General features: G+C 41.6%; 1 protein-coding gene across 7 annotated transcripts in view; it reads right to left on the reverse strand.

Moving 5' to 3' along the window:
- Nucleotides 1-1,092: 1,092 nt before the first annotated feature.
- The window catches only part of SZT2 (SZT2 subunit of KICSTOR complex), a 1,033,029-nt gene continuing 1,021,233 nt past the window's right edge, over nt 1,093-12,888 (reverse strand). For 6 of the 7 annotated variants that reach the window (XM_086953216.1, XM_086953214.1, XM_086953218.1 and 3 more), the window contains 4 exons: nt 8,058-8,547; nt 7,092-7,208; nt 2,189-2,257; nt 1,093-1,824 (listed from right to left, as the gene is read on the reverse strand). In XM_086953216.1, coding sequence (XP_086809342.1) covers nt 1,681-1,824; nt 2,189-2,257; nt 7,092-7,208; nt 8,058-8,547 — 820 coding nt within the window. In that variant the 3' untranslated portion in view covers nt 1,093-1,680. The remainder of the gene's footprint in view (nt 1,825-2,188; nt 2,258-7,091; nt 7,209-8,057; nt 8,548-12,888) is intronic. The other variant, XM_086953219.1, reaches the window with a different exon arrangement.

The raw sequence follows: 12,888 nt of genomic DNA on the forward strand, positions 1-12,888 counted from the left end.
AGAATTGGTTAAATCCTACAGGAGGTAAAGACTTGCTGTTATCCAGGAAAGCTCGGTCTTAGGACATTTGACAGCTGAATTTTTTAAAATCAAGGACGAGTACATCATAGAACCCTTCCTGTATGACATTCAACGAATCCTGTCTAGGAAATTATATGTACAGTTTAGATTTGAGACCCTAGTGCTCTGCGCCTTTTCCAACAAAGGTTCTAAAAGTCTACCTCGAGGGTGCCCTGCCTGCAATTGTAAGGAGGAGTCAGAGATGCATCTTTTTTTCTGTCCTGGTTATAACTTAGCTAGACAGTGCTGGCTCATCAAAACTCTGCAGGAATTTAGTTTTTGTGCACTCCGCAGAGGCATTTAGAATTTTAAAGTACAACACTTATGCCCCCATTGTCTTTGCTGTATCTCGTTTTTTAACTACGATGTGGTGCACGCGTTGGATATTCTTAAACATGTCATTATGGCCCCTGGCATCTGAGTTGTTCATATCTGCTTAATACTTTTGCACTAATTCCTTCCTCTTTAATGATAATATTATGTGATGGAATACGTTTTTAACTGACTACATTTTAGCTCAAAAGCCTTGTACGAAGTGGCTTCCTGGCAGTTTGACTCGGAAAGTTAAAATATGATCTGTCCGGATTTATCTCCTTGTAAACTTTAAGATGCACCTTATTGTTGTCAAATTTGCCAAACTGTATAGGTATTTACTTGGTGACAGTTTTGTGTGAACAAACTTTTAAAGCTATGTACTATCTATGGGTTCATTTGTGGGAGTATAATTTATGTTTATGTACTTTTATGGTGAACGGAATAAAGATATATGGAATAAAGATATATGGGAAAAAAAACACAAGATTTTGGACTCAGCTGCTAGGATGGCATGAATATGCGAAACATGAATGTACGCTAGATTCCCACTGCAAGGTAGGGCGTTACCTGTAGCATGACATCTTGCATTGGTAAGTACCACAGGTAACTGGTGCAGTGAAGCCCATAGAATCTCTTGGAATTTATCCATGTAACCAGGCATGAGAGAATGGGTGCTTATCACTCACACCTCTCTTTGTATTTAAATCACAGAGAGAGTAATATTCCATTACATTTATTTATTAAATATACATTATCATAAAATCAAGCCCTTCCCACTTTATAATCTTACAAATCCAGTTCATCATTTCAAATATTACAAATTAACAAAAGTAGAGAAGGCGCCTGCTGATATTCCTCAATTATCCACAATTCAGTGGTGCTCTCTTCTTGTACTTAGATTACAATGTCACCCGCTTCATTGCTAGTTGGATCCTGGGTCTCCATGTCAGTCTGGTGGCAGGCTGGCACTTATCGTTGCAAGAGGGAATCTTGTGCATGTGTAGGTCCTTCTACACCAGCCCTCATGGTGCCTGAAAGCTGGAACCTCCACCACGGTTAGTGGCCAGGACTAGACATTGCAGTCGGGATGCTTGTGCTGACGGATATCTGATCGTTCTTCTCCTTTTGAGATGTATAAATACATTCAGTAGTTAGGAGATTAACTCCAGTGTTAGCGGGGCAAACTCCTCACCCTCACCCGTCACAAGTGGCCCCACAAAGGCTTTGGGCAGTGCATTGGCAAGGCCTGCAGGGCCCCATGTGTGATGCAGGAGGCAGGCCCATGCTTTTGGACCTGGAGCAAGCCTACAAAAGGCACGTCCATAAGTTGAAACAAGCAGCATTGATGACCGATTCCAGGTGATGATAGGTAGATACTAGTTGTGGTAGTGGGCTCTCGCCATTCGACGGCTGCTCAGGGAACGGCTCCCGGAACACGACCTGCAGGCTCTGCGAAGAAAGCACACAACATTAGGGACTGAAGAGCTTATACTGAATAGAATGGGAAGATAGTTAGTGTATGAGTCCTGGGAGGAAGAAAGGAATATAGCGGGGGGAGGACACAGAGCCTACAGTGAATGAATAGGGAAGACAGTGAGTCTGTATGAGCCCTGGGAGGAAGATAGTAATGCGAAGGGTACAGGTGCTAGAAGAGGAGCACATGGAGCCTAGAGCAAATGACAAGGGAAGACAGTTTGTAAGAGTCGCTTCAGACCCCTTAGGAGATACTTGGAAGTCAATGTTGATGGCCAATAACGTTGCAATTTTTGAAGGTCAGGAAGCTTCTAAGATTGGCAGGCTTGACCCAGCTTACCGTTTTACTTGAATGCGTGTCCAGAAACACAAGAACAAAGCAGTCTGTAAACTTTTGATTCAGCACCACCTGCATGGGTAGAATATAATAATCAAATTATCCACATTGAAATGATACAATCACTTCACCCATAGTGAACTGATAAAACACCAGCATCAATAACAACACCTCTTCTTGGAAATAATAAATCAAATAACCCTTGCAAATAAATTAGATACTATTCTCAATCACAGGTTAAAAAGAAAATAATCATCTTCACATGAGTAATTAAAAACAAGCAAACCTCAATGGAAATAAGCAATCAAAGGTATCCAGCAAAAAGGGGAATCTAATCAAACATGGCGATAAAATGTAAGGGGAACCGAATGGCAACAGGAAAATGGAAACCAATCACACTCTCCCAGATACAAGAAGTCAATGAGGAAAACAAGTGTCAAACCACATATAAAGGCAAACCCAATTGCCTCTATGAAATAAATGAAACTCCACGAAATGAGAAGCTATTACAACCCTTCTACAGACAACAATGTTGGAGCCCAGAGAACCAAAACTTGTCACTCCCAAAGAAAATTGATAAGTAAATGCATGCTCCAAGCAACTGAGAAATCATACCTGCATAATTAAAAACCTACACACTGTTGCAAACATACAAGTTACAAATCATACCCTCCAGGGCAGGGGTCTGCAACTTTTTCTGTCATAATATCTATTTATGTAGAAATTATCCATAACGCCTAATAGTATTAGAGTTATAATATCCACATCAGACAAGATGACATTAGTGACCACCATATACCAGATTGCCTGCAGTGGTTGTTTCAGTGCATCAAGCACATTGGCCAGCAGCAATGTAAACAAGCATTGGCAAAGCCAATAGGTTTCACTTTTGGGACCTTCTAAGTGTTTAGCCATGCAGCACACTATCCGAGGTGCTGTGCCACCAGGGATTGAACGGCTGTACAATTACTACACACTGGGTCATGCAATCTGATTCAGGAATACAGGTTTGCTTGAAACAAGGAATGGAAAGTGTATCAACCAAAGTGCACAGTTTAAAATATTTTGCAAAGGACGCACTGCTGCTCCTTAGCCTTTCAATGAGGTGGGCCGCAGGATGGACCAGCAAAATCATTGTGGGTGGGTGGGTGATTTGGGATCGTTTAAGAGTTTAAAACACCTACGTGAGATCAGCACATTATGCATAACACTACAAATGCATTAGTTGCTCACTAAAGTATTCCATGCACGCAACAGAACATACAGCAGTCACTGGCAAACCAAACCTCCTTGTAAGGGCGAACATCGAAAATGGAAGTGGCATCCAAATAATACCATCTGCACTCAATATCATTAGCTACCCGCCTGTGCAAAGCCAGGAATGCTACATTAAAACGTATTCATAAAGACCATGCCCATTCTACCCTGTAATGTGAGCTAGCGCAAACAGCAACACAAGGGGCAAACCGTTTACTAATGCAGCTGCAGATGGAAAAAGGTAAAACTTAGCAAACAGCAGAAAGTATTAAACTATTGAACCCACTCACATGTGTCTAACAAGAATGGGTGAGTGGCCAGCAAAGCACTTGCCTGCAGCAGCTACCTACTCAGATGGCACCTCCAATTCCTTATCGAAAACATTAATGTAATAGAGAACTACAACCAAAACCATATTGCTTTGGAGGCTGTGAACAAACCGAGATTAAGAGGAAATCGGACTCCCTTAATAGCACGAGGAGTTCGAGTCCGGGCATTAAACTTAGCATGTGGTATTCAAGATTGTAAAAGAGACAGTCTCAGCGTATGCATGTGGACTAAACATTTTTAGAAACTATAGAAAACAAGAGCTAACAGGATCCTATAAGCCCTTACTATCCGCGCTGGTCCTGAGGTAGACGTGAAACCTAAGTCAGCTGAAATAGTTTGCTTTATCCTCAAGTCACAGAAGTCTCAGAACAGGCCCACTGTGGCATAACCTACACCCCAACAAGTGTGTCCATAATGTGCGTGTTTCTATATGGCCACCTAATCAGACGGAGGTCAAGGTCATACAATATCACTACCATTAAAATAAGGGGCGACCATTCAAAAATGTCCGCTGATCTTACGGCGTCCTTTTTCTTACAAGAAAGCTTCTGACCCAGACTGTCACACAAGTAATTCGGTTGGAAAAGTGGTCTGCATGAACATGCCCCACTCTCGGCAGACCCAGTCAGGAAAGGAAGACGGTATATATGTTGGTTCCCTTTCTATTTTTAGTTGTCTTGCCTGTTATGTTATATGTATTCTAAAGCACAGCGGATACCGGTGGGTGTTCTGGCGCTCGCTACTGCCATCTGAACAGAGGTTGACATGGGAATCCTATATACTGAAAGGCCAGGTTTTCAATCTGTTCCTAAATGCCATTAGATCAGTGGCAGTTCTAATATGGAGAAGGAGTTCATTCCAGGCCCATGCGGCGCAGACGATTAAACTTCTCCCTCCCCAGTTGGCTTTTTTTTAAAGGTGGGTATTGACAGCCTGCTAGCTACTAAGGAGCAGAGGGCACTTTTAGGGACGTACCATTGAAATCCACATTTCAGATATTCTGGCCCTGTTCCTTGAAGGGTTTTAAAAACGGTGCACAAGGATTTAAAATACACCCGTTGTCTAACTGGGAGCCAGTGCAACCTTATTGATTTAATTGGCACAGATTTGCATTGTGGCATGCCAGTAAGCAGTCTGCCTGCCACATTTTTAGGAAGTTGAAGTTTGTTTAAATGTTGCTTTTGAATCTTCAGGTAGAGGTTGTTGCAATAATCCAACCTTGATAGAATGAGAGATGTTATAACTATGCGTTGACTGTCCTCCGGCAAGTAGGGCATTATTTTCTTATTCATTCTAGGAAGGTGGAAGCCAGCAGATGCAACTGCATTTATCTGGTCCACGAAAGTGAGTTATCATCAACTAAAACACCAAGATTTTTTGCTTTCGGAGTAGGTTTTGGGAACGCTGTGAGCTCCACAGAGCACTAGCACACCCGCATGGCTCTCACCTGAGCCTGTGGATATAAAATTACTCCCCTGCAAGGTCTGAAGTGTCAGTACCGCCAAAGACCGACGAGCCCAATGAACGTAGCACGTTTGGAGTGAGGCTTTGGGACCAAGAGGTGCGCACTTTTGGGAGCGCAGCAGCCTGCAGCAAAGAAGCAAATTACTTTAGATTTCTGTCACCGCAGTCAGTTGTTGGTGGAACTGGCGTGGTTGTGTAATCTCGTTCGGGAAGGAAGGAAACCTCGGGGAAGGGAGAGTTTTTTGTTAGAGAAAGGGCGATGGGTGTTTTTCAGAGGAGAAGACTGACTAGTAAAGGATGGATGTGAATGAAAGCGGGCGCCCGTGCTAAGGAGAAAGCATACAGCAGTGCTGCTTAATAATACACAAGCAGTTCCAGCTGAAGCGGCGCATGTCCTGTGTGCAGTAAGATAAACCCAATAAAGAAAATAGTGCTTACTCACTAAATAACACGCACCGTGTAACAACCGAAGGAAAAGGGCCAGTTGCCATGGGAGGTTACAAATGAAGGAAAGGCGGTACTAAGGAGGGACAAAAAAGCCTATTTACGAATCAGAAGCCTGCATTTACGAAGGACAATGTCACAAGCCAATGACAAAAATGGGGGAGAGTGGGTGGGCCTCTATTCCATACTCCAGTAGCACAAGTCTCACAGAGCAGCGCATGCATGCTGAGTTTAGGCACGACCTAAAAAGGTTTTGTCAATGTGGAACGACTCCACGTGGGTAATACATAACATACATAGCTGCAACGTCTTTAATATCAATTTAATAATATTAGTAATTAGTCCCCATTACTCTGCATGATTTATCACTCAAATATAATTAAAAAATATATTTTGATAAGCTATTTTTTTGGGAGAAAAATAGTTATCAGTTCTGGAAACACACACATCTTCATCTCAAATTTTTATTAATTTGGTACACATATATAATTTGTGCAAAGCAAAAGCTTAACAGTAGACTGTGTTGCACACAGGAGAGATACTTACAAGTAGTAGCAGAAGCCTACTTCATGTAAACAGAATAATAATGAAATCCTCCATTTAATTGAGAAGCTAACCCAGCCCAAAACACTGCAGCCAGGTACACAAGAAGCAAATTACTACTGGCAGGCAAACAAGAAATAAATCCCACTCACCCATAAATAAGAAAGCAATCACGACATTCAGAGAAAGTAACAACTACATAGAAACTAGAAAGCAGTCACTTTTATTTGGGAAGATTAGAAATTAATCAACCCACCAGACAGTCAGAAAGCACTTGCACCTTCCAAGGAAACAGGGAAGCCATTACAGAGAAATGGAAAACCAATCACAGCCTCCAGGTAAACCAAATAATAAAATCATACCAACAGATAAACAGAAAACAAAGCAAATATGCCTAAGATATGAGAAAGCAATGACAGTAAAAGGCAAATGAGATGCAGCCACATCCGCAAGGGAAAAGAGAAACGAATATGTCTTTCAAAGAAGAAACCAATCATGCTCACCCAGAAGTGAGAGGAAGCAAATTCCCCAATGTAAAAGAGAATCCACTTGAAAACAAATCTCTCTGTCACAACCTTAATGAAAACAAGAAAACTAACTATGATTTTCAAGGTAATAGAAAATCATCATGTAGTTAGTCAAATGAGACATTCAACTATTTGCCCCTTGCAAACAGATGAGAAGTGAATACCCGCCTCCAAGGAAAAAGAAATTCTACCGAAATGGGAAACCACTCACACCTCAAAGGAAACAAGGTTTCAGTCACACCCTCCCAGAAATGAGTTGTCAACCATACTCTCTGGGGAATCATAGACATTTACCAATAAGACTGCCGCCGTGCACTGGAAATGCCACCACAAGGTCTTACCAAGTACTGTGTCCCAGTGTCTGTGCTGTTGAAGTGCCGGCAGCTCTGCTGGAAGCGGTTCAGAAGCACTTTGATCAGACTCTGATACCAGGAAACGTTCATAGTCAGTAGAAAGTCCTGCAGGGGAAGGAAGGAAGAAGCATCAGTTCTGCTGAATACAAAACCACAACAAAAATAAAATAAATATTTCACCAGATGAAGGGCAATGATAGGAATCAACCTTAGCAGTAGAAGTGCAAAGTGAGAGTGTAATCTGAAGGTATTTTAACCCCCCCACCCCCAAAAAACCATGCAGCTGCTTCTCTGTCTTCCTGTGGTCTAGGCACTCGACTTCTAGTGCCTGTGTGCAGTCTATACTTGCCTAAAATGTTTAGTTTACTGCATCTTATTTTCCTTCAGATACCCACATTAGCCAGTGTTGTGACCCGCTACTCTCATGTTCATCATGACTGATGGTGATTCATAATAGATTGAGCTGTCTCCACAGTTGGCCACCTGGTGAATCACTCACTGGACTAATGCATCCACTACAGGGATCGGTGTGTAACCTGAAGATCATAGGTTTCATCCCCATTGGTCTATTTGTCATCCTTGAGCTGTCAAGAAAATGATACCTGTGGGACTGTCACAGTGCTGTTCTATAGTGGCTTTGCGCTTCTTACCAGCTGTAGGTCTCTTTCAGAGATGGACATGGCAGTTTATGGAATAAGTATATACCCCCTTGGCTGTCTTTGTACTCTCAAGCTGGAGCTTATCTCAGTGACAGCGGTTAGCTTTCAGTTGAAAGGCGTCATCAATATATCTCTGTACTTATTCTGGATCTCTGACTATCCAGTGTCTCAGCTGTGCACTGGTTTGGTTCTAGCTGCCTCTGTCCACTTCCCACACTCGGTTTCAACGTTATAGAAGGACTTTGTAGTGTTTGGGGCCAGTTTACAGATGGCCATATCGCCCACCCCCTCTTACCAGCTGTGGGTCGATCTCAGAGATTGATTTGCAGTGCACAGCCTCCAATAGTTCTTCCAGTTCCTGCAGAGAGAGTTTTCCCAACTTGAGTTTGTCCGATGCAAGAGGTTCCAGCAAAAAGAGGCGCTTCCATAGATTGTCTCTGCGGCAGTGGCGCTTGGCAAGCTGTACAAGGCTGGTGAGCTGTTTCTGTGCTGAAGTCACCTCCGAGGCTAGAAGCGGGAATAGTGGAGACGTGTAGAACAGACCTGGACCCATCTTCACTTGCGAGCCCCCAGCATAGAACTCGCTACCGTCATCGACCTCCTCCCACAGATCCGCATCAATCTTCTTCTCGGGCTCAGAATCGTCTGCCTCCCAAGAGCCTTTACCCATCAGTGGCTCCAAGGGGTCCTTATGCATGCGTGGTAGTTTCTTAAAGCGACGCATGTCAGCAGTGAGGCGGGGGAACAGCTCCCTCTGACTGGTCATGATCACGTAGAAGCACAGTCTGGAGAAGAGAAGAGGCAGGTTAGGGCTCATGACCACAAACATGTACAGTCAGGAAAAAAATGGTGTTTGGGGTTCATTAGCACTGTTAAAAAAACAACAGGAAGGAAGTCACAGCTAGAGAACACGAGGAAACACAGCTTGGCAAGAAGATGGCGCATCAGTGGTAAAAAGGCAGTACTCCAGTAGCATCCATGAGATCACATGGTAAAGAGAATGGTTTACTCTGGGCCTGCCAAGGTTTTAGAAAAGTGAAAAGAACTCCTTTGCTTACCATACTCCAAAATGTAAAACTAGGTAACAGGTTGCTAAAGGTTTTTAACAATCGGCTGATTTTGCTCAGCACTAAAAAGTTATACATTGAAGTGAAAGAGTTGGTACGTAGATTGACAAAATTCATTACAAAAAGACTCCATCCAGATCAAGTAGCCTTCCCCAAAGGTCTGCGGATAATACGAGACTGGTCTGCCCCAGACTTACTTTCAGCAAACCTACTGCTGCTCCCTAAGGCCTTATGACATGAGAAGATGAAAGCTGTGGAAATGCCTTGCCCCTGACGCTATCATTTCAGCGCAGTGTACCATATCCCAACCTGTTCTAGTTCTTTTATTGCAAATGAGACATTTATCTACTGATAACCCAGGACAGTCTATCCCAATGATACTTAATACTGCTGACAGTTATCTGGCTGACTCTGGTTGTGCACTGAATAGTTCAAAAGCACAATGTCCCTTTAGTTCTTTATAAATACCTCGTATTCTTAAAAACTCAAGGATTCAATAGGGCAGTGCTAATTGTAAGCTTTTAGTAATGATTTTGCGAAGACAAAAAAAAATGTTAACACAAACCAGTTAATTTGTAATCATATGTATCTGTGACCTAGTTGGCTGGGAGGAAGCTACTAATTTCTTTTTTATTCACACAAAATATATATTTGTTTTTAGCTTTCTTACATTTACAGGGTCATTCTTAAAAGCTTTTTGATAATATCAACATTAACCGTGAAGGTAAAGCTCTTAAGATGGTTCTTCATAAACTTAAAACTTATCAGAATGTTGTAGTAGATATTCCTGATTATGTTTTATCTCTTAATATATAAAAAATGCCCTGGTTTGATATGACAAAGAAGGTGCTAGTACTGAGTCTCGTTTAAAGATCACAAACAAATTGAATTCAAAACCAACAAACATTCAATTGTCAGCCGAATATTGGAATATATCCATCATTATTTATTTCTATTTAGTAGAAAAATACTTTTGAACAACACAACCGAAAAATGACAAACGCTTATCTTTTATATATATATATGAAAAAAGGACAAGGAAAGCAAATTTGAAAGACAGACAAACGTTCCATACAATAGACAAAAAATGCCAACACCTCAATCATGAAACATCCGTTCTACATTCATACTCACACTCCTTCCAGTAGACAAAGCACAAAAACATGTAACACAAAACAGCAAGAGAAGCAAAATAGGTCAATGGCTTAGTCCAAAACAATTCACAAAAACATAGAGAAAAAAGATTGTTTCTCCAAATATTGAATATAAAACAGTTATAGAACAGTACAAATATATAGAATTCTTTTGACCATAACCCAAACAACAAAGGTCAACAAGGTTAACAAGGTCGACGCGTTTCGAATCGGACCCTTTGTCCGATTCTCATCAGGACCAGACCGAAAATCTGTGTGTGGAAATAATTGGAGTGTGATAAGAAGGGCTGTAAGGAAAGATCTGCGTGCAGTCTCTGCACGAACGTATCTCCAGGTACAAGTCAATTGCGCGTCAAGAATCGAGTAGCCAATGAAGTCGAAAAAGTCACTGTTAGAGCTGTTAGACAGCCAGGCGGGGGTTGTGTTGTCTCAATGTTCAATGGAGCCGGAGGCGGGAGGATTCACCGCGGGCTTGTTTCAGTCTTGCATGCCGCGTAAAGGTGGCCGCTCAAGAGTCCAAATGCGCCGTCATTCAGAGACTGAAACAAGCCCGCGGTGAATCCTCCCGCCTCCGGCTCCATTGAACATTGAGACAACACAACCCCCGCCTGGCTGTCTAACAGCTCTAACAGTGACTTTTTCGACTTCATTGGCTACTCGATTCTTGACGTGCAATTGACTTGTACCTGGAGATACGTTCGTGCAGAGACTGCACGCAGATCTTTCCTTACAGCCCTTCTTATCACACTCCAATTATTTCCACACACAGATTTTCGGTCTGGTCCTGATGAGAATCGGACAAAGGGTCCGATTCGAAACGCGCCGACCTTGTTAACCTTGTTGACCTTTGTTGTTTGGGTTAAGGTCAAAAGAATTGAATATATTTGTACTGTTCTATAACTGTTTTATATTCAATATTTGGAGAAACAATCTTTTTTCTCTATGTTTTTGTGAATTGTTTTGGACTAAGCCATTGACCTATTTTGCTTCTCTTGCTGTTTTGTGTTACATGTTTTTGTGCTTTGTCTACTGGAAGGAGTGTGAGTATGAATGTAGAACGGATGTTTCATGAGTGAGGTGTTGGCATTTTTTGTCTATTGTATGGAACGTTTGTCTGTCTTTCAAATTTGCTTTCCTTGTCCTTTTTTCATATATATATATATAAAAGATAAGCTTTGTCATTTTCGGTTGTGTTGTTCAAAAGTATTTTTCTACTAAATAGAAATAAATAATGATGGATATATTCCAATATTCGGCTGACAATTGAATGTTTGTTGGTTTTGAATTCAATTTGTTTGTGATCTTTAAACGAGACTCAGTACTAGCACCTTCTTTGTTAATTCTTGTTATAGACTCTGCTTTACTGTAGATGAGTCTAAGCCCTTGTCTGTTGTTTTCAGCTGGTTTGATATGACGGCACTGGAAAGTAATAGAAAAAGAATATAAAAAAGTAAGCATGTATTTATGCAAAGACTTTTACAAATGGCAAATCTTTTTTAAAAACTACCTCTAAACAAGGGCCCTACTATCTTATACGGATTAGTTAAGAGCCTCAAAGCGCTTTACATAAGATACCCTAGAGGTAAACAGAGGCAGAACGTAAACAAACAGCATAACCACATAAACGGATTGCACCTAATTTAACAACAGCACAACAATAGAAATTAATCTTAGACTATTAAAAACTGTATAAAAGTATGAATGGAAACAGGTTTATACAATCTTATACGCTCTAATGTGCAAGGCCAGCTGGTGTGACTAAACATAGAGCACTATTTAAGCAAAAGAGACCAGCACAAAACGTAGGAAGCATTGATCTGTTGATTGACAGCATTTTAAAGTGGTCAGTGAAAAAATAGAAAGTGTTTTCATTCATCAATATTATCGATGCTAACTAAGTAAGAGAGTGATTTTGTATGGCACAAGGAGCAGTCAGTAGGAACATCCCAACACTAAAGTAATGTGAATTTCAATGTTAAGCAGCAAGAGGTCAGGGTGAGAACTTTCCAAGCATGAAGATGTAGTAACCATAAAGGTGATAGTGTATATGGCTAAGGGGAGGAATGGATTTCAGACTTGGAGTGTACAGCATGATAGGAATTGGTTAGAGCCATTTTCTTATTAAATAAATAAATTCAAGTAACAGCTAATCAACAAACGGGAGTGGGCAGGAGCCACCTTCAGTTTCTTTGCCAGGTAGCTGGGGAGTGGGGTGGAGGCAGTCTTGACCACTTGATAAAATAGGTAGGCAGGCTTTCTAAGTATATCTACCATTACTAGATTCTGTGACTCCTGGTGTTTTGTGAGACACTCTCTGTTAAGTGTCTTCTTCCTGCTTCTGGTTCTCCCCCTCCTGGTTCTTTTTGGCGTCTATGGCCTCTCTCTAAAAAAGAAGTCGAAGCAGTTGAGGCAGTTGAGGTTTGTGGTCTACTGTTATCTATAGATTGGGTTTCATCCTGTGTTTAATTTGGGCCAGTGGTTTCCGGTGCTCGGCACTAACACTTAATTGTCAACACTGGCGCTTGAGATAGTTTGCCACAAGGTGATGCTGTCTGATTATTTTAGAGATGACCACAACAACAGTTAATTATTAATTCAATATACATTAAAAATGACTATTATCTGCAGCCAAAGCCGTTGTTATAGCTTTAGGGGCCTGAAATAGTCCGAATGGTCACATTTGTAGGCGTGTGATGGTTAGTAGTTCTGTTGGTACTGTTATTGGTAGCGTGGTAGGGCAATGTGTGGTGCAAGCTGCAGTGGCCTCCTGACAAGAGCTTTGGCACTTATCTTTTTACAAATTAAGCACTGGCACCAGGTCATTCTCTGGTGGTGTTAGCACAAACATTGAGCAGTGGGAACCGGCATGGGTCTTGGGGCAGGAGTGCAAGTCTGTACTGGAGTC

This window comes from Lissotriton vulgaris, chromosome 1_2, assembly GCF_964263255.1.
Source record: "Lissotriton vulgaris chromosome 1_2, aLisVul1.2, whole genome shotgun sequence".
Lineage (NCBI taxonomy): Eukaryota > Metazoa > Chordata > Amphibia > Caudata > Salamandridae > Lissotriton > Lissotriton vulgaris.